The sequence below is a fragment of the Sorex araneus genome, chromosome 2, assembly GCF_027595985.1.
Source record: "Sorex araneus isolate mSorAra2 chromosome 2, mSorAra2.pri, whole genome shotgun sequence".
Classification (NCBI taxonomy): Eukaryota; Metazoa; Chordata; class Mammalia; order Eulipotyphla; family Soricidae; genus Sorex; species Sorex araneus.
Window position 1 is genome coordinate 230,156,723 of NC_073303.1, and position 21,230 is coordinate 230,177,952.

The 21,230-nt window shown below is 44.1% G+C and overlaps 1 protein-coding gene across 1 annotated transcript; it reads left to right on the top strand.

Annotated features, from left to right (window-relative positions):
* Positions 1-3,665: 3,665 nt before the first annotated feature.
* Positions 3,666-13,860, top strand: PEX26 (peroxisomal biogenesis factor 26). Its single transcript, XM_004616909.2, has 5 exons — positions 3,666-4,234; positions 5,415-5,555; positions 6,724-7,019; positions 9,963-10,109; positions 13,722-13,860. The coding sequence occupies exons 1-5, from the start codon at positions 4,002-4,004 to the stop codon at positions 13,817-13,819; spliced, it is 915 nt and encodes a 304-aa protein (XP_004616966.1). The 5' UTR covers positions 3,666-4,001; the 3' UTR covers positions 13,820-13,860.
* The last annotated feature ends 7,370 nt before the right edge of the window (positions 13,861-21,230 follow it).

A 21,230-nucleotide genomic window follows, 5' to 3' on the forward strand; every position in this document is an offset into this window, starting at 1 on the left:
TGAAGAGGTATGAGGTCGAGTGACCACACTTATCGGCCTCTCAGTTTTGGGTTTCTGTAATTTAGTATTTTAGTAACTAAGTCCAGAGAGATATCTGCCAGAAGTTGCATCGTTGCCAACTTGTACTTCTCAGTTACATTATATTCCACATATGAGTGCAATCTTTCTATGTCTGTCTCTTTCTTTCTGACTCATTTCACTAAACATGATACTTTCCATGTTGATCCATTTATATGCAAGGTCGGCAAAACCCTCCACGACATTGAAGCCAAAGGTATCTTCAAAGCTGACACGCCACTGGCCAAGCAAGTGAAAACAGAGATAAATGAATGGGACTATCTCAAACTAAGAAGCTTCTGCACCTCAAGAGAAACAGTGACCAAAGTACAAAGACAATCTACAGAATGGGAAAGGATATTTATGCAGTACCCATCTGATAAAGGGTTGATAACAAGGATATACAATGCACTGGTTGAACTCCACAAGAAGAAAACTGCCAACCCGATCAAAAAATGGGGTGATGAAATGAACAGAAGCTTTCCTAAAGAAGAAATCCAAATGGCTCAGAGGCACATGAGAAAATGTTCCACATCACTAATCATCAGGGAAATGCAGATCAAAACAACCATGAGATATCATCTCACACCACAGAGACTGGCCCACATCCCAAAAAACAAAAGCAACCGGTGTTGGCGTGGATGTGGGGAGAAAGGGACTCTTCTTCACTGCTGGTGGGAAGCCGACTGGTTCAGCCCTTTTGGAAAACAATATGGACGATTCTCAAAAAATTAGAAATTGAGCTTCCATTTGACCCAGCAATACCACTCCTGGGAATATATCCCGGAGAGGCAAAAAGGTATAGTAGAGATGGCATATGTATTTCTATGTTCATTGCAGCACTGTTTACAATAGCCAGAATCTGGAAAAAACCAGAGTGCCCCAAAACAGATGACTGGTTAAAGAAACTCTGGTACATCTACACAATGGAATACTATGTAGCTGTCAGAAAACATGAAGTCATGAAATTTGCACTAGATCTATTTTTAAAAAATAAGTCAGCCTCAAGATCTATTGACTTTATCTTTTTAAAAAAACAGTTATTAATTGCCATTGAGCTTTTCTGTTGTATTGTTGATTTGTATGACTTATTATGTTCTTATTTTACTTTCTTGCTTACACTAGCTTTTCTTTTTTCTGCCCTGGCAATGCTTAGCACTTACTCCAGTCTCAGTGCTCAGGGATCACTCCTGGCCCAGGGGACCATATGCGGTGTTACAGATGGAACCTGGGTTAGCTGCATGCAAAGTAAGTGCCCTACCCACTGTGCTACTTTGGTTCCACTTTTGGTTTTATTTGTTACTCTTTTTCCAGTTGCCTCATCTGCAAATTTAATTTGTTTGTTTTTTGGGCCACACCCAGTGATGCTCAGGGGTTACTCCTGGCTCTGCATGCAGAAATTACTCCTGATGTTGCAGTGGGGACCCTATGTGATGCAGGGGATGGAACCCAGGTCAGTGACATGCAAGGCAACCGTCCTACTTGCTGTACTATCACCCTGGCCCATCTGCAAATTTAAATTGTTTATTTCTTATTTTTCTTGTTTCTTTATAAAGTCTTGAAATTTTCTAGGAACTTTCCTCTTAATATCACTTTTGCTGTATCTCTTATTCCTGACAATTTGTGTTTTCATATTTATTTTCAAGTGTTTTTTAGTTTCTACCTACTGAAAGGGATGTTTGAGTGTTTTCCCCGATTTTATTTAGTTGTTGAGTTCTAATTTTACAGTACTTTGATCAGTAAAGATAGGATTAATTCAGTGTTCAGATGTTTATTGACACTTCATAAGTTTATTGAAAAGTTCTAAAAGAGTCCACTTACCCATATGGCTTAGTTAATTACTTAGGGCTGTTATTTATTCCTTATTTATTTGTTCATAGCTGAAAGTCGTATATTAAAATTCTCTATTGTTATTGTTTTTTCTTATATTGATAATTTCTATTAACATAACCTTTTATTAATATTAGTAATATAGCTTAATTGCAGGCTGGAGCGATAGAACAGTGGGTAAGGCGTTTGCCTTGCACGAAGCCAACCCAGGTTCGATTCCTCTGCCCCTCTCAGAGAGCCCAGCAAGCTACCGAGAGCATCTCGCCTGCACGGCAGAGCCTGGCAAGCTACCCGTGGAGTATTTGATATGCCAAATACAGTAACAAGTCTCACAATGGAGACATTACTGGTGTCCGCTCCAGCAAATCGATGAACAGGACGATAGTGATAGCTTAAATGTTTCTTCAGGTAAGGAACTGGGGCAAAACTAGGGCTGAGGTCCTAATACAAAGTCTGGAGAGGCTGGTAAAGCTCAAACATAATTTTCTACATAAAAATACTTACTATTAGAGCAATACTCTGAATACTCAACATTGTATAATTTTGTTGTTTTATGGGCCGTAATGGGCGATGCTCGGGGCTTATTTCTGGCTCTGTGTTCAGGGATCATCCCTACCCAGCCTCTGGGCGACCACATGTGAAGTCAGGGACGGAACTGAGTCTGCCACATGCAAAGCAAGCACCCTACCTGCTCCAGCCCGTATTGTAGAATTTTAATATAAATTGCACTTTGCACTGTATTTCCTCACATATCAATTTCATATAAAATAATGACGGTACAGTAAGATTATGTAACATTGTCAAGTGAATCACCTAAATAAACAATGACATAGTCTTTTTTATTTCTTTTTGGGTCACACCTGGCAATGCTCAGGGGCTACTCCTGGCTCTGCACTCAGGAATTGCTCCCGGCGATACTCTGGGACCATATGGGACACCGGGGACTGAACCCGGGTTGGTAGAGTGCAAGGCATACGCCTTTTCCGTTGTACTGTCCCTCTGGCCCACAATGGCATAATCTTGCCCTGCAAAACAAAATAATGGTTAAATATATGCTTTTGCAACAAAGGCAGCTCCGTTTTTATCACAAGTTGTGTGACTTCTGCAAACTAAATGTTCCAGTTATCTCATCTGTGAAACAGGTGAATTATCCTTAATGCTCAGAACTGAGGGAAGAATTCAGTGAAATTGCATGCAGAGGCGCTTAGCGTGATTGTGGGCCCTTTAAGCACCGGTAAACGTGGAGTTAAGGTGGAAAAGCATATCGATTTGTTTGTTTGTTTCGGCCACACCGGCGATGCTCAGGGTACTTCTGACCCGCACTCAGAGGTCTCTCCCGGCAGTGCTCGGGGACCGCGCGGGGCGGTAGGGATTGGACCCGGGTCGGCCTCCTTTCTCCCGCCCGGAGGCGCGTTATCCTCGGGAAAGGAGCAACGCTGAGATTTCCTTTCGGCGCCTCCGTCCCAAGCAGCTTCCCGGATGTATTAACTGCGACCTCCGCCCAATTCACACTAGAACCCGCGTCCCTGAACTCCGTCGCGGGATTCTGCAGGAAGCCGAGCTCTTTTCCGACGAAAACTGCCCCGCCCCCAGCGCGGAGACCCGCCTCCGCCTCATTCCCCGCGTCGCTTCGCAGTCCCTGGGGGGGGGGGGGGCGTCTCGGCCCGGCATGCTGGGTATTGTAGTCCAGGGACTCGCCCGACGTCGGAAGGGCCTCGTGGGTGGGAGCGCGGGAACTACAGCTCCCACAGCTCTCCGCGCCGCAGACGCCGTGAGGCTGCAGAGCCGGGCAACTCGGGCGTTTGGGCGCTCGGTTCAGCGAAAGGAATTTGGAACTGCACCCCCGGGTGGTGTAGGCTCGTGCTCCAGGCCAGAGAAGCCTGGGCCGGGTCGTGCAGTTATACTGCAGTGCTGAGCACCCGAGATGTAAGCTGCCGCTCCAGGCTTCAGTTTTGAGGCGGTCAGTCAAACCCGGCTTGTCCGCGGACCGTTTCCTTCTCCAGGATCCGGCCGCGTTGGGTGACGGCGAGGCCGTAAAGACGGCTCCTTCATCTCCCGAGACCACCTGGGAAGCGGGCACTGCGACGGGAGAGCGGCCCAGACGCAGGCTGGCGATGAAGAGTGACTCGTCGACCTCTGCAGCTGCCCTGGGGGGCTTGGTGGGCCCCGTGCGGGGCAGTGAGCCTGACCGCGTCTCTGCGGCCCCGGCTGCGGCAGCGGCGGTTCTGTTGGAAGAGGCAGCGGACCTCTTAGTCGTGCACCTGGACTTCGGGAAGGCACTGCAGACCTGCGAGCGAGCTTGCGGGACCCTGGCTAGGGCCTCCGTGTCGGAGGAGCCCGCGGGCACGTACGTGCTGTGCGCCGGTCGTTTCCGGGTGGCCCCGGGGATGACTGACCCAGGAATCCTGTCGTCCCTGCTCCCCTTGATTGGCCGAGTCGCCCACTGAACGAGTGGTGAGGTGGCGGTAGCAGTTTGGGCATCCGAAGTGGTTAAGCGTCCAACAGCTTGGGAACCCACAGCTTTGGGAACCCTTTGCCCTCTGTTCCAGTGTGGAACGGCACGATAAAATCTGAATTATTTCAGTACGCGAGTCCAGTAAGGATTCCTAGGTTACACGCCCCGCCACCGAGGTGTTCAACTTCTGACCTCGACTAATAAATGAAAATGGGGTTGTTGGAAGAACTGAAGATTTAACACGGAGAAAACCTTGGCCAAGTATAGCTCTTTGTGATGCTACTAGGTGCTGCTAGTTAGGGCTTCTTTTTCCTGTGAGTTGCAATATTGATTTGGCCACATGACATCATATAATAGAATAGTTAAAGCTGTCCCCAGAGAAGGATATACCAGCTGTTTGTTGCAACAAATACTTAAGGCTGTGATTCTGGGTGCTTGGAGGTACCCTGCAAGGTGGTAACTGTACAATTTTGGAGTTGTACATTGAGATAGAAACCTCACTGTGCCCTTTCTTCACTATGCAAACTCAACTCCAGGTCTCAACCACAAACCTGTGCACACCTATTTGTTTCATCTCAGGCTTAAGTAACCCTTTATATTCCTTTGATTTGCCTCTAAGAGATTTACAGGAACTTTTAATTTCTGTCCCAAAGCAAAGTTCTTTTGTGTTGGAGACCATGAGATCAATTGTAACTGAAATCTACTTGAATACTCATGGGAGAGCAGAGCTGTTGGTGCTGAGCTGGGGAAGAAGGCTCAGGGAGTGAAATGGGAGGGGAACAACTTAATTTCCTGGAGGAGGGGTGCTTCTCAAGTACTCAGCGGAGCTAGGGGCCCCCTCCTGGCAATGCTTAGCCAGCTGGGCTGGCAGGTCAAAGCTTTGTGGTACTGGGGATTATCCAGGCCACTGGGATGCTCAGGGAGCTTCCAGGGTTACCATGGTGATTGGGGAATCATGTGATACTGAGTTTGAACTGTCTCAGCCACATGCAAGACCTTAACCCCTGTGCTCTCCAGCCAGGGTGGAAGAGGACAACCATTTCTAAACCTGATTTGGTCTTTCTGCTTGCAGCTCCTTGGAGGTGAAATGCTCCCTGTGTGTAGTGGGGATCCAGGCCCTGGCAGAAATGGATCGGTGGCAGGAAGTCCTATCCTGGGTTCTTCAGTACTACCATGTCCCTGAAAAGCTACCTCCCAAAGTCCTGGAACTTTGGTAGGTCTTTGTTGCTAATTCACTGCATGAGGGATATGATTCTTCCTTCTAGGGGAATTTTTTTTTTTTTATAATGTAGGAGCACTGCTATTTATTCAGCCACTGATTAAGCTGATTGAATTGGGCATGAACTCCACGGAAAATGTTTTTTATATCTTTCTCCCAACCTCAAGATAAAGCATGGGAAAAGAGGAAATGAGGTGTGGGGTAGAGGAAGAGAAGAGACACTAGGAATAGGAGATATGAAGTGGCATGACAGGAAAAGGATGTCAGGACTAAGAACTTATTACTCCATTCTAGGAATTCTTGATTTTTTTTTTGGGGGGGTCACACCCAGTGGATGCTCAGGAGTTACTTCTGGCTCTGCACTCAGGAATCATTCCTGGCAGCAAAGGTCCTATCTATTCTTTTTTTTATTTTTGTTTTGTTTGTGGGCAAAATAGAAAGTATACTCAGGGTTCTGTGTTGGGGAAATCCTGTATTAGGAATCAAGTCTGGACCCCCTTCATACAAAGGAAACGGACATTCAATCTTGAATAATGTCAGGTTCTCACAGTGACTTGATCAACCTCTATACTGTAGTGAGATCATTTTTTTTAAAAAAAATTAATAGAAGTCAGTAACTAATTTCAGTTGTCTAATGAACACTGGAAGAACTTCATCTCATTTACCTGGTAATCATTGCCAGGCAGAAAAATAGCCTAGTTTGCTTGCTTGGCATTCAGACATCATGTCCTTAGGAGGGCAGATTTGGGAATGAGTATAGGTTTCTACCTTCTAATTGGATTGAGGGAAAAGTTCCACAAGTCTTCAGATTGGAAGCCTGTTGAGTGTTCAAAGCAAGTAAGGATACTCATTTAATCAATCACGAAGGAACAGTTTTATTTCTAAGGACAAATCTTCAATTTTACCTTATTTTAATGAGCTGATAAAAATAAATCTTTAACATCTAAAGGGATTAGAAGCATCAAGCAAGGCTCGCTCAGAGTTCTCAGTTGTTGTATAAGACTAAAGGATTAGGTCAACCAAGCCTCTAACATCTCTCGGGTCTGTCTTGTCAGCCTTTTTCTAAACTATCAGAATCTCTTCCCTGGGCAAATATAATAGATGTCTTTCTAGTTCTCATTTTAACACATTCTTACCCCAAATTCAATACATTCTCTTGCAGTATTCTTTTATACAGCAAAATGCAAAAGCCCAGAGTCATGCTGGATGTGGGCAGAGCTTGGCTCCAAGATTTGGACAATCAGAGACTTCCAGAATATCAAGCCTTGGTGCAACTTTACCTGCAGCAGATACTGCTTCCCCTGGGCTGCTTTTCGGAGGCTGAGGAGCTGGTGGCAGGCTCTGCAGTCCTCACTCAGGAGCAGAAGCTGGGCGCCCTTCAGGCAATAAGCACGGCGAGGCAGCAGCAGACTCACAGGCACTCTGAGGCTGAGGAAGTCCAGAAACTGAACCAGGAAGGTGAGACATTTTCTTCTGTAGTTTTAGTAAAGGGGCGTTTTGGGCTTCCCCCCGCTGCGAGCTTGGGCACCGTCATGATGTCTGGGAACTTTGTATAAGGGATTCGCAAAGCACTAGATGGGAAGCCTATTGAGTTGTTTCCAATGCCAAGCTCCACACTGCAGTTGGCAGTGAAAGGAGAATTTCCCTATAGGGAGATGTTACTGGATCTTAGAATCTTAACTCTTTTCATGGGGCAGGGAGGGAGTGAGTCACACCCAATGGGGCTCAGGCTTTACTCCTGACTCAGTGCTCAGGAATTACTCCTGAAAGTCCTTGGAGGACCTTGGTCCTCCAATGGTACTTGGTTGGCGATAATCAAAGAAAATTAGATACTAACTTGATAAACTAGTAGTTTTAGGTGAGATAAAAATTTTCTCTTCAAGGTCCCAGCAGATGGCTCAGTGGCTTAAGAAGCATTTGGGGCAAGCATGCTTTTCTAAACCCATGCCTCTCTATGCACTGAGTTGATATTTGGGGGTGGGGGGCAGTAGGGTATTGGGGTGCAAGGGATCAAACCCAGGGTCAGACATTAAAGGAAAGTGTTCTGCTGCTGAGTTACACTACAGGCCCTCCTGAGGTTGTTTTTGATAGTCCCATGATTGCCCCCATGAGGCAAAAATAGTTCTTGTCTTAAGCTTCAATCGTCTCCTTGCCCAAATCCCTGTCTACCTTCACTTAGTAGACTTCTTGGGTGCCTTCTTCATTGGTTGGCACCTGTCTGCTTCTAGAGCAGCCTGTATCTCATTTAGGTGAAGTTTTACAAAGTGATCACTATAGGGACCAGAGCGGTAACTCAAAGGACTGGAGCAAATACTTTACTGTTGTTTGCCTTAATGGCTGTGGCACTTTACATTTATTCCAACAGGGCCCTTGGGTTGCTTCTCACTTCAACATTTCTCTTCTGCGGTATTAAGAATTGAAACCCAGTTCTTACCCAGGCAAGGCTTGAGTCACATGTCCAGCCCCCATTTATTCTTAATTTTGTTTGTTTATTTGGTTTGTATTTGATCCATACCTGGTGATGCTCAGGCTTACTCCTAGGTCTGTGCTCAGGGGACCATTTACAGTGTGGAGGATTGAACTGGCATCAGTTGCAAGGCAGTGCCTTAACCTCTTTGGCCCCTAGTTTTTAATTCTTTAATTTTTTTTACCCCTTTTAGCCACTTTCAGTGGTGCTCAGGGACTCTGTACAGCTCAGTGCTCTGGGCTTACTCCCAGTGGTACACAGGAGACCATATGGAGTGCCAGGGACCAAATTTGGGGCTTCAGTACCCCGAGATATTTTTAAACCTTTTGAACTATGTCTATTATGTCCTATTCCTTCTTTTAAAAAGGTGAAGTAGTTTTTTTGTCTTGGGGCCACACCTGAGTGTGTTTAGGGCTTACTTTTTTTAAAAAAATTATTGTTTTGTAAAACAAGAAAGTTATTTTTTTTTGTTTTTTGGGTCACATCTGGCGATGCACAGGGGTTACTCCTGGCTCTGCACTCAGGAATTACTCCTGCCAGTGCCCAGGGGACCATATGGGATGCTGCTGCTTGAACCTGGGTCAGCCACGTGCAAGGCAAATGCCCTACCTGCTGTGCTATTGCTCCAGCCCCAAGAAAGTTTTTACTGTACCTTTATTTAGGAAGATAGTAGGGGAGAAAAGGGAAAAGTACATTTTTGAGAGTGAACATAGGCTTCTCTAGAGTGGAAAAGGCAAGCAAAGAAACAGACTAGTAAGCAAGATACATGCTCAAGGGAGAGTGAGTCTGAGGGCTTACTTCTGGCTCTGTCCTGACAGTGCTCAGTGCACCAGATGTGGTGCCAGGGATCAAGCTGGGTTAGTTATGTGCAATGCAAGTGCCTTACCCACTCTACTATCTCTCCAGCCCTTAAATTTTAAATGCTTTTGGAATATCCATATCAATTGTGATGTCATTATTGTGATTCTCTCTCTCTCTCTCCCTCTCTCTCTCTCTCTCTCTCTCTCTCTCTCTCTCTCTCTCTCTCTCTCTCGTTTTTTTGGTCACACCTGGCAGTGCTTAGGGCTTCCTTTTGGTTCTGTGCTCAGGAATCATTCTTGGTGAAGGCTCAGTGGACCATATGTTGTGCCACGGATAGAACCAGTTCTGCGGCATGTAAGATAAGCACCTTACCTGCTGTACTATCTCTCCAGCTACTCAATTAAAGTACTTTTATTCAGAAAATTTGAGACTTAGAGAAACATGAGTGTAGACAAAGGGAGAATGAACATGGGTTTTTCCAGAGGGGAAACCTACTGAGAGTACATATCCCAGCTTAAGGTGGGGAGAATCTTTAGGATGGAGAATCACCCAGTTCTCATTTTTATTTTTATTTTTATATTTTTTGGAGGGGGGCTTTGGACCACACCTCGTGTTGCTCAGTGCTTACTCATGGCTCTGTGCTCAGGGATAACACCTTGCAGGGCTTAGGAGACCATCTGGGGTAATGGGGATTGAACCCAGGTCAGCGTGTGCAAGGCAAGCACCCTACCCGCTATGCTATCACTCCAGCCCCTGATTTTTTATTTACATTTCCTTAGTAATAACTCTTGATGAATAAAGAAATGATACTGTAATCATCCCTTAAAGCAGTTTTGGAGCTTTGGCACTGGAGCAATAAGTACAGCAGGTACTTACTTTTTCCAATCCTGGTTTGATCCCCAGCACCCTAGATGTTCCCCAGAGCCTGCCGGGAGTGATTCCCGAACAGAATCAGCAGTAAGCCCTGAGCACTGTTGGGGGTGGCCCAAAAACAAAACCAAAAAATCCATTTTGGAGCTTTCTAAACTGTATAAGAAAGCTAATCTTGTTACTGTTTGCTCAGCTTTTATGGCCACGCTCAAAACTGTGTTGGGGAAGCTGATTTTTATAACTGATTTTTGTTTCCCTGACAGGTTCCTCTTCTCATAAGTTCTTGTCATTACTGATTCTACTTCGCAGACTTTGGGACTTTGCAGTGAAGCACTTCTTTTCTCTGCCTTTCAAAAAGAGCCTCTTCGCTGCTTTGATCCTCTGCTTCTTGGTGTTAAAGTTTGATCGAGGTGAGTGATGAAGCCTCTCTCCTCACTGTCCTTCCTGGGAGGGGACAGCTGAAAGGGGCTGAACCTGCTGGAGCCCTCCTTCGGATGAAGGTCTTTCCTGGGTCTCTTTTCCTCAGTTCCTCTTCTACAAGGGGATTCCTGGAACCAAGGAAGTGCTAGTCCCAGCCCACTAGGAGGAGAGACCAGTCTGGAGAGTAAATTAGCTCTACTCTGGTGACTCTAGAAACATTGATTCTGAGTTATTCAGTTATTTATTTTAAGGCTTCTTAAACTGTTTCCACTTGTGATGCCATATCACCTGAGAAATTTTTACATTACCTTAGATATATAAAATAGGTATACAAATCAAACATTTGCTGATAGTAAATCATAAATTTATATTAAATAAATTCTTTGTTACTCCCACATTTAGTCATATGATCGTGATGGGGTGTCATCCTACAGTTTAAGAAGCTAGGATCTGTTTTATCCCAGGGTGAACTCTGTTTAGAGTCTCAGAATTTAAAAAAAAAAGTCTTGGCTTGGAAATAGGGGTTAAGGTATGTACATGTATGTGGCCAGTTCTGGTTTGATCTCTGGCACTACATGATTGCCCAACCCTGGAGACCCTCGAGCACTTTCTGGTGTGGTAGAGGCCCTTGAACACCAAAAGGTATCCAGTTATCTATAAGTGGTTAAGCAGTATTGTATCCTGGGGCCTTTGTGATGAACCTTTGACCTGGTTGAGACTCTCTGGTTGGGACCCAGAGCATCCCTTGAGCACTACCCTCCTTCTCAAAATCACCATCATGTCCACAAAACTTATGCTAATTTAAAACAGTTGTAAGTGAAATACTCATATATTTTAGAAAATGTAAAAAAATAGATGAGGCTGGAGAAGAATACAGTGGGTAGGACACTTTTTTTGCATGCAACCATGGAGGTTTGATCCTCCGTACCCCAATAGTCTCCTGAGCCCACTTGGAGTGATTACTGAGTGCAGAGCCTGGGGTAAGCCCTAAGCGCTGCTGGTGTGCCCCTCCCTCCAAAGAGAGAAGAGAGAAGTATAAAGAAAATCCGTATTCTAGCAGTCTACTGTTAAAACATATCCACTTTCAGTCTTTTGTTGTGGACATAAAAATACAGATAGACAGTTTTCGTTCTGATGAGGACATGTCTCAGAGTCTATTAGGGCCTCTCTTAGCTGGCACCCCTTGGGCTTCCTGGATCTGGATGCTGCGCTTCTCCAGCTCTGGGAGCTTTTCAACAATGATGTCTTTGACTGTTACTTCCTCATTGCGGTTACCTTCTTGTCCCTCTGGGACCTTGATCGTTCTGATGTTGTTCCTCTTAAATTCATCCCATAGTTCTCTTGTCTGTTGTGGATTTATTTTGAGGTCTTTTTCCATCTTCTGCTATTGCCTGGAGGTTTTCTGCATCTCATCTTCAAGCTTAGTGATCTGTCTTTACTCTGCCGTTGGGGGCATCCACTGAGTTTTTCATTTCACTTACCAATTTTATTTTCCCTTTCATATCCTCTGTGTTTTATTGGATGTCCATTCCACTGTCTTGAACTCATTAGACAGCCTCTGAATTCGTCTCTGAATGCTTTATCAGAGAGATTGTGTATGTGGCATTCCTCACTGAGGCACAGGACTCCTATCCTCACTCTTCATGGTGGGTTTCTGCGCGGTTCCCATGGTGCCTGTGGTGATCTGGAGGTGATTCTTTCCAGTGCCCTGTTCAGCGTTCCCCTTCCATTACCGGGGAGCTCCGACTCTAGGGGAAATCTGCGGGTGGTCATCTCTTTTTTCCAGTCAGGGATATTCCCTTCCAATTTGGTGTTCCTATGTAATTGTATGGTGTCTCTCGCACTGACTCAGTGAGTGCATTCTTTGGCCTGAACTAATTGCTACTTTTTGATTAGGGTTGTATTGTTTCTTGTTCTTACTGCTACTTTTTTGGGTTTTGGGGGAATGTTGATTGGAGCAAGGGCTAATGTGATTGGACTGTTGGCCTAATGTGGTTGGGGGATACAGGCTGTCCTTGGGAGAGTTGAGTATAAAAGGCCATGATGTGATTGTTACAGGATATGAAAGGGGAAATTACCTGGCAACTGCTGCCTGGCAAACCTTGCTTGCTGCTGGTCTGACCTGTGGGAGGAGCAAAGCATTAGTCTTGTTCATCCTTTCTTTGATCTCCGTATGCATCCTTAAGTGTTTGATTCTAAATTCCTTATCAAAGAGGTTACTGTTTGGGTCAGCTGGACTGGCATCTTCACTCACTGAGCCTGGTGAGTTTTTTGGTTGCTTTATCATTGTGACTATTTTTGCAGTTTGAAACTGTTTCTTGCATTTTTTTTTTTTTTTGCTTTTTGGGTCACACCCAGAGATGCTCAGGGGTTACTCCTGGCTTTGCACTCAGGAATTACTCCTGGCGGTGCTTGGGGGACCATATGGGATGCCGGGGATCGAACCCGGGTCGGCCGCGTGCAAGGCAAACGCCCTACCCGCTGTGCTATCGCTCCGGCCCCTGTTTCTTGCATTTTTGTGTGTGGTTAGGAGCCACATCTGGGCCACCCCTGGCTAGTCTCAGGATTTTTTTTTTTTTGCTTTTTTTGGATCACACCCGGCAATGCACAGGGGTTACTCCTGGCTTTGCACTCAGGAATTACTCTTGGCGGTGCTCAGGGGACCATATGGGATGCTGGGATTCGAACCTGGGTTGGCCGCGTGCAAGGCAAACGCCCTACCCGCTGTGCTATCTCTCCAGCCCCTAGTCTCAGGATTTACTTCTGGCTCTGTGCTCAGGGATCACTCATGATGGTGCTCAAGGGACCATATGCAGTGCCAGCGATTGAACCTGAGTTGGCTGCATGCAAGGCAAATGCCCTGCCCACTGCTCTAGCTTTCCAGTCCCGTATTTATGTCTTTCTAAGTAAATTCCATTCAATAAATGCTATCTTGCTTTACTTAAAAAAAAAAAGCATAATTAATTTGAATCTTTTCCTCAAAAATTTTAAGGTAATCAAAGTGAAGAAAATAGGGTCTAAAGCTAAGAGAACTTTATCCTAGAGGATGTGAACTTCTTTATAATTTTGGAGATTACAGTTTGAAGATATATATTTTTGTATATATGTGTTTATATAATATATGCATCTATTGTATAATATCTATATTATATTTTACATATATATGCATATATGTATATATAATATAATCTACATATTATCTATATTTTCTGTCATTGTGTATTTATACATATTATATATAAAACAAATAAACATTAACACAAACAGATATACATACATACACGCACACACAAACACACACACACCACACACACACACACACACACACATATACATATATATATTTGTTACTGAGTGATGCTTCAGACTTACTCCTGATTCTGTGCTTAGTGATCACTCCTGGAGGTGTTTGGGGGACCATGTGGGGTGCCAAGGACCAAATCCAGGTTGGCTGCATGCAAGGCAAACTTCAACGTATATTTCTAGAAAAAATGTATAATCCCTGTGTGATCATTTTTGAGGAAATGGGGGAGGTACTTTTTCTTTGAGCAGCGGGTCATGACGGGAGGCGTGTTGGTAACAGTTTTCTCTTTATCCCATAGCTTCTCCTTTTTCCCTGCCCTTCCTCTACAAGCTGGCGCAGATCTTCCACCATCTCCGGGAGGCCGTGTTTCTCACCTCTGCCACTGCCCGTGACTGAGTTGTCTTTCTCAGTTACCCCAACATGCTTCTTCCTACATCTGCGGCCACAGAAGAGACTAACTCATCCTTGCAGCCTTGTCCTGTTGCCCTATAGGCTCCTGCATGGATGGGGCCTGTCTAACTCTTCAAAGAATTGTTTCAGTCAGGTGAACTATATCTTGTTACATGAATGCTCTTCCATTGTACCCCACTTTTTCCAGGTAGGAAATGTAGAGACAAAGTGAGGCCAGAGGGCATAGGTCCTCTAAAACCTGTTATAACCTTTCATAAAAGAGGATGAATAAGAAAACTTCATCCTTGAAACATTCTATCTCGGCAAGGGGTTGATTTCTCAGTGTTATTTATTTTATTTTTATAATTATTGGGTGTGGTTTTTTTTTTTTTTGGTGATACTGGAAATAGCTCAAGGGTCACTCTTGGTGGTGCACAGGGGACCATATGTTGTGCTGGGGATTGAACCAGGGCTAGTGACATGTAAAGCAAGATATCTCTCCGCTATCTCTCAGACTCCAAGTGGCTTTTTTAAAGAAAGTGAGGCTGCCCAGCTCTTCCCACTAGGTAAAGTAATCTTGCTTGGTGCCCCTTGGGCATCTCCTCATTTTTCCAGGTTATCAGTGGCCAGGCCCTGTTTACACTTTGTATCTTTGTCCTCTCTAACCCATTTAATAACTCCTTTCCCTTTATGCAGTAGTTATTTTTGTACTTTTATCTAATTATTGTTTTTATTAGGTTCTGCCTGTTTCCCTGCCTCCCTGGTATACACTCACCAGGGAGGCTTCCTCTTCTCTGTGTCCTGTTCTAGTTGTATTCCCTTGTATAGTGCATACATAATTCTGCTTGCATGGCCTTGAAAAATAGGCCAGGCTCAGAGCCTGGGGAGCTGAAAATGGGTAATAATCAGGTGAGTTAGAGCTGGTGTGCTGGGAGCGTCAAGCAGAGGAGGGATAAGGATTGGAAGACAACAAACAAGTTTATTGTTTGAGACAGGAGGCCTTGTCTTTAGCATTTGATTATGGGCAAATGTGTGGACTATGTCAGTGTTTTTTGTCATTGGTCACAAGATTTTTACGTTTCTGTGGAAGTAAATGTAGAGCATTGCTTTGCCGTCAAGGTTTGAAAAGTGTCCATATGGGCTCAGCCTTCTGTGTTTAATAGCCCTACAAACTGCCCTTCCTGGGACCTCAGTCAGTGTTTGATGTGAGAATATAGGAGGTACTTCCTACTGCATGGGGGAAAATATTTGCACACAGTATATCAGATAAAGGGATAATATCCAAGGCACATAAAGTACTCACAGAGCTCAACAACAAAATATCCGATAACCCCATCCAAAATAGGAAAGAAGAGATGAACAGACTTGTTTGGTTCAGCCTTTTGGAAAACAGTATGGTGACTTCTCAGAAAAGTTAAAAAAGAACTTCCATATTACCCGACAGTTTTATTTCTTGGTATCTATCCCATAAATGCAAAGACATTAATTTGAAAAGATATATGCATACCTATGTTCAACGTAGTACTTGGAATGATATGGAAGCCACCTGTGTCCAGTGATAGATGAATGGATAACAAGTTGTATATATACAACTTGTGGAATACTTACTATGCAACCATAAGAAGAAAAAATCTTGCAGTTTATTACAACTTGGATGAACTGCAGAGGATCATGTTAAGTAAATTAGTTAGCGGGAGGAAGACAAATCACAGTTCTCACTCATCTGTGATGTATAGAATAGAAAAAGAGAATAGATTGTATAGAATGATAAACCTTGGCCGTGTGGGGAACCAAAGAGGTAGACGCTGTGGAAGGTGTTGCCACTGTGGGGTGATGAGGTGTGGGAACTCAGCATTAAACCATCAACATTAATGCTATTATATATATAACCTAAACTCTGATAAATAAAGTTTAAAAAATTAATGTAGGTGGTGCATAATTAGCTTTTCTTTGGTTGATTTCCAAGAGTCAGTAGCTCCTCTTTAGTAAAATGGGTAACCCTTGAAAGGTGTGGTATGGTATGCTTCAACTCTCTAGGAGACAGACCTATGCTTTTATATATTTACATAATGCTTTTAATCCGTTAAGAATGCTCTAAACTTTGAATGTTCTTTAGACTGATGTGTTGTCATGAAAATGTCCTGTTTACCTGGAGAAAGCCCCCAGGACCCAGAGTAAAACTCAGAATTTTCATGAATTTAAGACCCCTTCTGTACATACGCCTCTGTGCATGCTGCCCTCTAGCTGTACAGCCAGTTAACAGTTTCCTGAGCACTGCCTTTCCTGTCTATTCGCTCTGCAAGGTTCTGCTTCCTACTTCCTCTTGCTGGTGAACTCAGCCTTCCATACTCATTCACGGTAACCTCTTTCTTAATAGCCCATTTCCAAATTACTGTTCCATATCCTTCTGTGATAGTGACTTATGGCCTTATAATTGTGACAATCATTGTTGTCTTAAGTAACTGACCTTTCTGAAGCTGAAGAATATGGCTTGTCAGGATTGGATCTGTGATCTGCCACTCACAGTGTAGGTGACTGCTGGTGACTGATTTAACCTCCCTTGGTCTTCAGTGTGTCTGGTAGCCTGGCCTGCTACCTTCCTCATCAGATGGTGTATTAGATCCAGAAATGGTCTGATGACGCTGATCTTTTCTACGAATGTAGGCTGGTACTACTGTGATTCTTCATCTGCAGGCTTAAAAAGGTCAGGAGTGAAGGGGGCTTCTTTGTTAGACTTACTAATACTGTTCTGTGTAGGAATCATTAGTCATACGTGACTCTTCCAGGCAGAAGATGGAGGCCCTAGTAATGTTTGGGGAAAACTCTCTGGACCCTGAAATCAGCCCAAAGACATGAAGGACTTTGAGATAAAAGGACTTCTCAGAACCCCAGAAAACCATTGATTATGCAGAATTCCTGGCCAGATGCAAGGATAGCTCCCTGAGAAGAGAGGGAGCTGCATCTCTGGGGAACAGGCTCATTTTCTGAACAAGGCCATGTGAAGAATATTAAAAGAAGACCAACTGCTCTGAGTTCTTACCATTGGCAACCACCCTAGCAAGGGACTGGGCCTGGTACGGCGGGGGGTCAGGGGAGGAGTTTGGGGAAATTGTATATAAACTAACTTGGTAGAGTAAGAGACACACACTTCCTCCGTGTCTTGAGATGTATACTTTCCTAGCCTTGCATTACCTCTTTTACCAAATCTGCACAAGATTTCTTACTTTAGGGAACAATTCCCCCTATGGGGAAGTGGCTCATACATCCCTACTTGGGATGTGTACTTTGCTTTTTCCACTCTGGCGATGCACAGGGGTTACTCCTGGCTCTGCACTCAGGAGATTCTGGGAATCGAACCTGGGTTGGCTGAGTGCAAGGCAGCCGCCCTACCTGCTGTGCTATCGCTCCAGCCCCGCCCTGTTCTCTTTTAATCATGAGTTTTACCTACCTCTCTTTCCTTCCCTTCTTCACTTCCCAAATAAACTTGTTTTACTTCACTATTCCTCTCCTTCAATTCTCTTTATGTGGAGGAAAGGCAGGGTCCCTGAAAGGCCTGGGTGAGATCTAGGACTGACTTCCCTTTCCTGCAAAGAGCAACTTGCTCCAGGCCAGTTCCACAGCTCCCTGAGAAGTCCGGTGTCAAGGGTCATTTGCTACACTGCTGGCAGAGTAAACGGAACCTAGATGGCCTTGTGGGACTGGTGGACATGAGGTCTTCAACGTGCAGGTGCTCAGAGTGGACTTTCTTTCATCAGTCCTAGATTTTTCAGGCACTTCCCTGGGTGACCAGAGTGGATAGAAAGGGAAGTAGGAGATACTTTCTTGAGACTGCCACCTCTCCTCCCCACTTCACATAACCACCCATGAGCTGATGGGTGTTATGTCTTCCATTGGCAACATGGCTTTTGAGCACTTGTAAGAGTATACTGAATTTCAAAGCATTTATAAATTATTTTTTTGATTGATTACATGTTGGAATGATAGTATTTTGGATATGTTGGATTAAATAAACATAAGATTACAGAAATTGCCATTGTTCTTATTTTGACTCGGGAGTCATATCCAGTGGTGCCCAGGGCTTACTTCTGGCTCTGTGTTCAGGGCTCACTTCTGGTAGTGCCTGGGAGACCTTCTCTGGTGCTGGGAATCTAACTGGAGTCAGCCACATGGAAGGCAAGCATGATAACTCCTGTAATAGCTTCCTAGCCCTATTCAAATGATTTAATTTTCTTTATATTTGTGATTTGATTATTGTTCTCTAGTACAGTGCTCTCCAGTACCCAAGTTCAGAGGGGATGATAACCAGAAGCAACCTTGCATGATGGGTTTTTGAAGGAAAGACCATCTGTTATGTTTTTATATTCCTTGTAAGTTAAGAAAATGGTACCCAGAGTGGTAAAACGATATGCCCCAAATTACACAGCCTGATTAAGATCAAGGTCTTCTGACCCTCAAATTTTTTGGGGGGGGGGTATGGGGTCATACCTACCAATGCTCAGGGGTTACTCCTGGCTCTGCACTCAGAAATTAATCCCAGAGACCATATGGGATGCTGGGGATCCAACCCAAGTCAGCCACATGCAAGGCAAACACGCTGCCCGCTGTGCTACTGCTCCAGCTCCAGACCCTCAATTTCATTTTATTTTATTTTTATAGTCATTTTTATTTATTTATTTTTAAAGATTTTTTAATGAATCACCATGAGATACAGTTACAGATTTACGAGGTTTTGTGATTATGTTTCAGTCATACATGATCGAGTACCCATTCCTCCACCAATGCTCATTCTCCACCACCAATGATCCCAGCATCCCTCCTGCCTCAGCCCCCTCTGCCTCTGTCTCTCCTTTTGGGTGTTGTGGCTCACAATACAGGTACTAAGTGGCCATCATGTTTGGTTCATAGTCTACTTTCAGCACACATCTCCCATCCTGAGCGAGCCCTCCAAGCATCATTTACTTGGTGGTCCCTTCCTTTTTACTTGGTGGTCTCAGCTACCTTTTCCCCCAACATGTGAGGCTGGTTTCCAAGCCATGGAGCAATCCTCCTGGCCCTTATCTCTACTATTCTTGGGTGTTAGATTCCCATTATGTTATTTTACAGTCCACAAATGAGCACAGTCATTCTATGTCTGTACCTCCAGACCCTCAATTTTAATGTTTCTTTTACTCTACTTTAAATGACTTAAAATTAGTCACTCCCTAGTTGAACTTTATTATTAATATGTAATTTTATTAATACATAAAATTTTCAGGAAAACTAACTTTAGATGGAATTAAAAAATTTTTTTACTTACTCTTTTGGAAGAATACAACATAGGACAGATATTTTAAAGTTCAATAATGTGGAGATCCAGCACTCTGCTGTGGTCAGAAGACTGGGAGGATGGGCTAGGGTGGGAAGGAGAAATCAGGCTGTGTGGATGGGGAAAAGGATGGGGGTAAGTAGGGTTCTGTTTCTAGTAAAGGGGCTGAAAGGTATGTACATGATTTCTATTCTTTTGCATGTATGTACATGTTAGCTGGCCTTTTAAATATTTGAATCTTATATATGGCATAGCATTCAACAATAACAAAAAGATTATTCATGGGACAGCGATGAAAAACTGAGGTATGGGGCAGGAGTGATAGCACAGCGGGTAGGGCGTTTGCCTTGCACGCGGCGGCCGACCCGGGTTCGAATCCCAGCATCCCATATGGTCCCCTGAGCACCGCCAGGAGTAATTCCTGAATGCATGAGCCAGGAATGACCCCTGTGCATTGCCGGGTGTGATCCAAAAAAGCAAAAAATAAAAAAATTAAAAAAAATAAATAATAATAATAAAGGAAGATTTAAAAAAAAAAGAAGAAAAAAAAAAAAGAAAAACTCAGGTATGCGGGTTTTGTGACCAAATCCAAGCTCTCATTTTGGTTGGAGATGGGCTCCCTTTTAGGAGCCTGGCAGTCAAGCCCAGGAGCCGCCTCTGGTGCCACACAAGCTCATTATCCAGACATGATCCGGAGACTCATATATAAATCTTGAGAGAGATCAACAAGCTGCAAAGATGCTTCCGGACCCCAAAGTTACCATCCAGTTAAAATTCAGCAGTATCACCCCATTCAAAATTTTAGAATTCCTGGAGCACACAGTCACAATTGCAACATCTCAAACTCTACACCACTAATATACCAGGAGTAGCACATCATATGTAATGAGATGTAAAGTAGAAGGCAACCTCAATTAAGAAAATTAAAAAAAAAAGAAAATAGCTAACAGGGAGCAATATGACGCCCACTATAGCCGTGCCACAGCACCCTGCACCAGGTTGTTTCACTCGGGGTGCCCCAGAGGCGGTGGGGCGGTGAGAGCCCTCCCCACCCCAAGGGACCCAGCCCCAGCAGCCGAAAAATATCCACTACCCTACTACTGCCATGCTCAAGGCCGCTTCCTACATGCTCAGGCCAAGCCTCACGCATGCACGAGTGAACCTATCCCTGGACACATCATAAGACACTCCCTACCCATTCTCCAAGAGTACCACACCACATTTGATGGGGTTCAAATAGTAGGCAACCAATCATAGAGGGAAATATATATGTATGCATATGTATATTTTCATATATATATACGAAAGTTCACATCACTCAACCTTTAACAGCATGTTTGTGATATCCTAAAGAAGGTCTTAATGGCCCCTGCCAAAATAGAACAATCTTCACACTATTTCCTCTATTGATACTTTTTTTGTAGCATTCCCAGCAGTTTATCATAACAAACAATACAAAATATATTATTTCGGCTGTGTTTTGGAACAGGGCTTGGGACTTGAGATGGAAACATCCCAAATATGGTGGTGGGAAGATGTAATGGTGGTGGGATTGGTGTTTGGATATTAAATGTAATCAAATATTGTGAACTACCTTATAAAATAAAAAAAGAAAACTAACACGCAAGGCAACATGTAAGAAAGAACATGGTAGTAATCTCGTATACAAGGACTTAATGGCTGAGGGTGAGATACAACAATCTTCATATACTTTCTTACAAGGAAATCTTTTTTTGATAATTTTTAGCAAATTATTCACAAGCAATATGAAATTATTTAGGGCCTGCTATTGGGACAGGCTTGGGGGTGGTTGGGAAAATTGGGAATAATGGTGGTGGGAAGGTGCAATGGTGGAGGGACTGGTGCTGGAATATTGAATGTAACAAATTGTAGCACTGTAGTACTGTTGTCCCGTTGCTCATCAATTTGCTCAAGCGGGCACCAGTAATGTCTCCATTGTGAGACTTGTTACTGTTTTTGGCATATCAAATATGCCACGGGTAGCTTGCCAGGCTCTGCCGTGCAGGCGGGATACTTTCGGTAGCTTGCCAGGCTCTCTGAGAGGGGCGGAAGAATCAAACTCCAGTCCTGCAATAAATTATCGTGAACAAA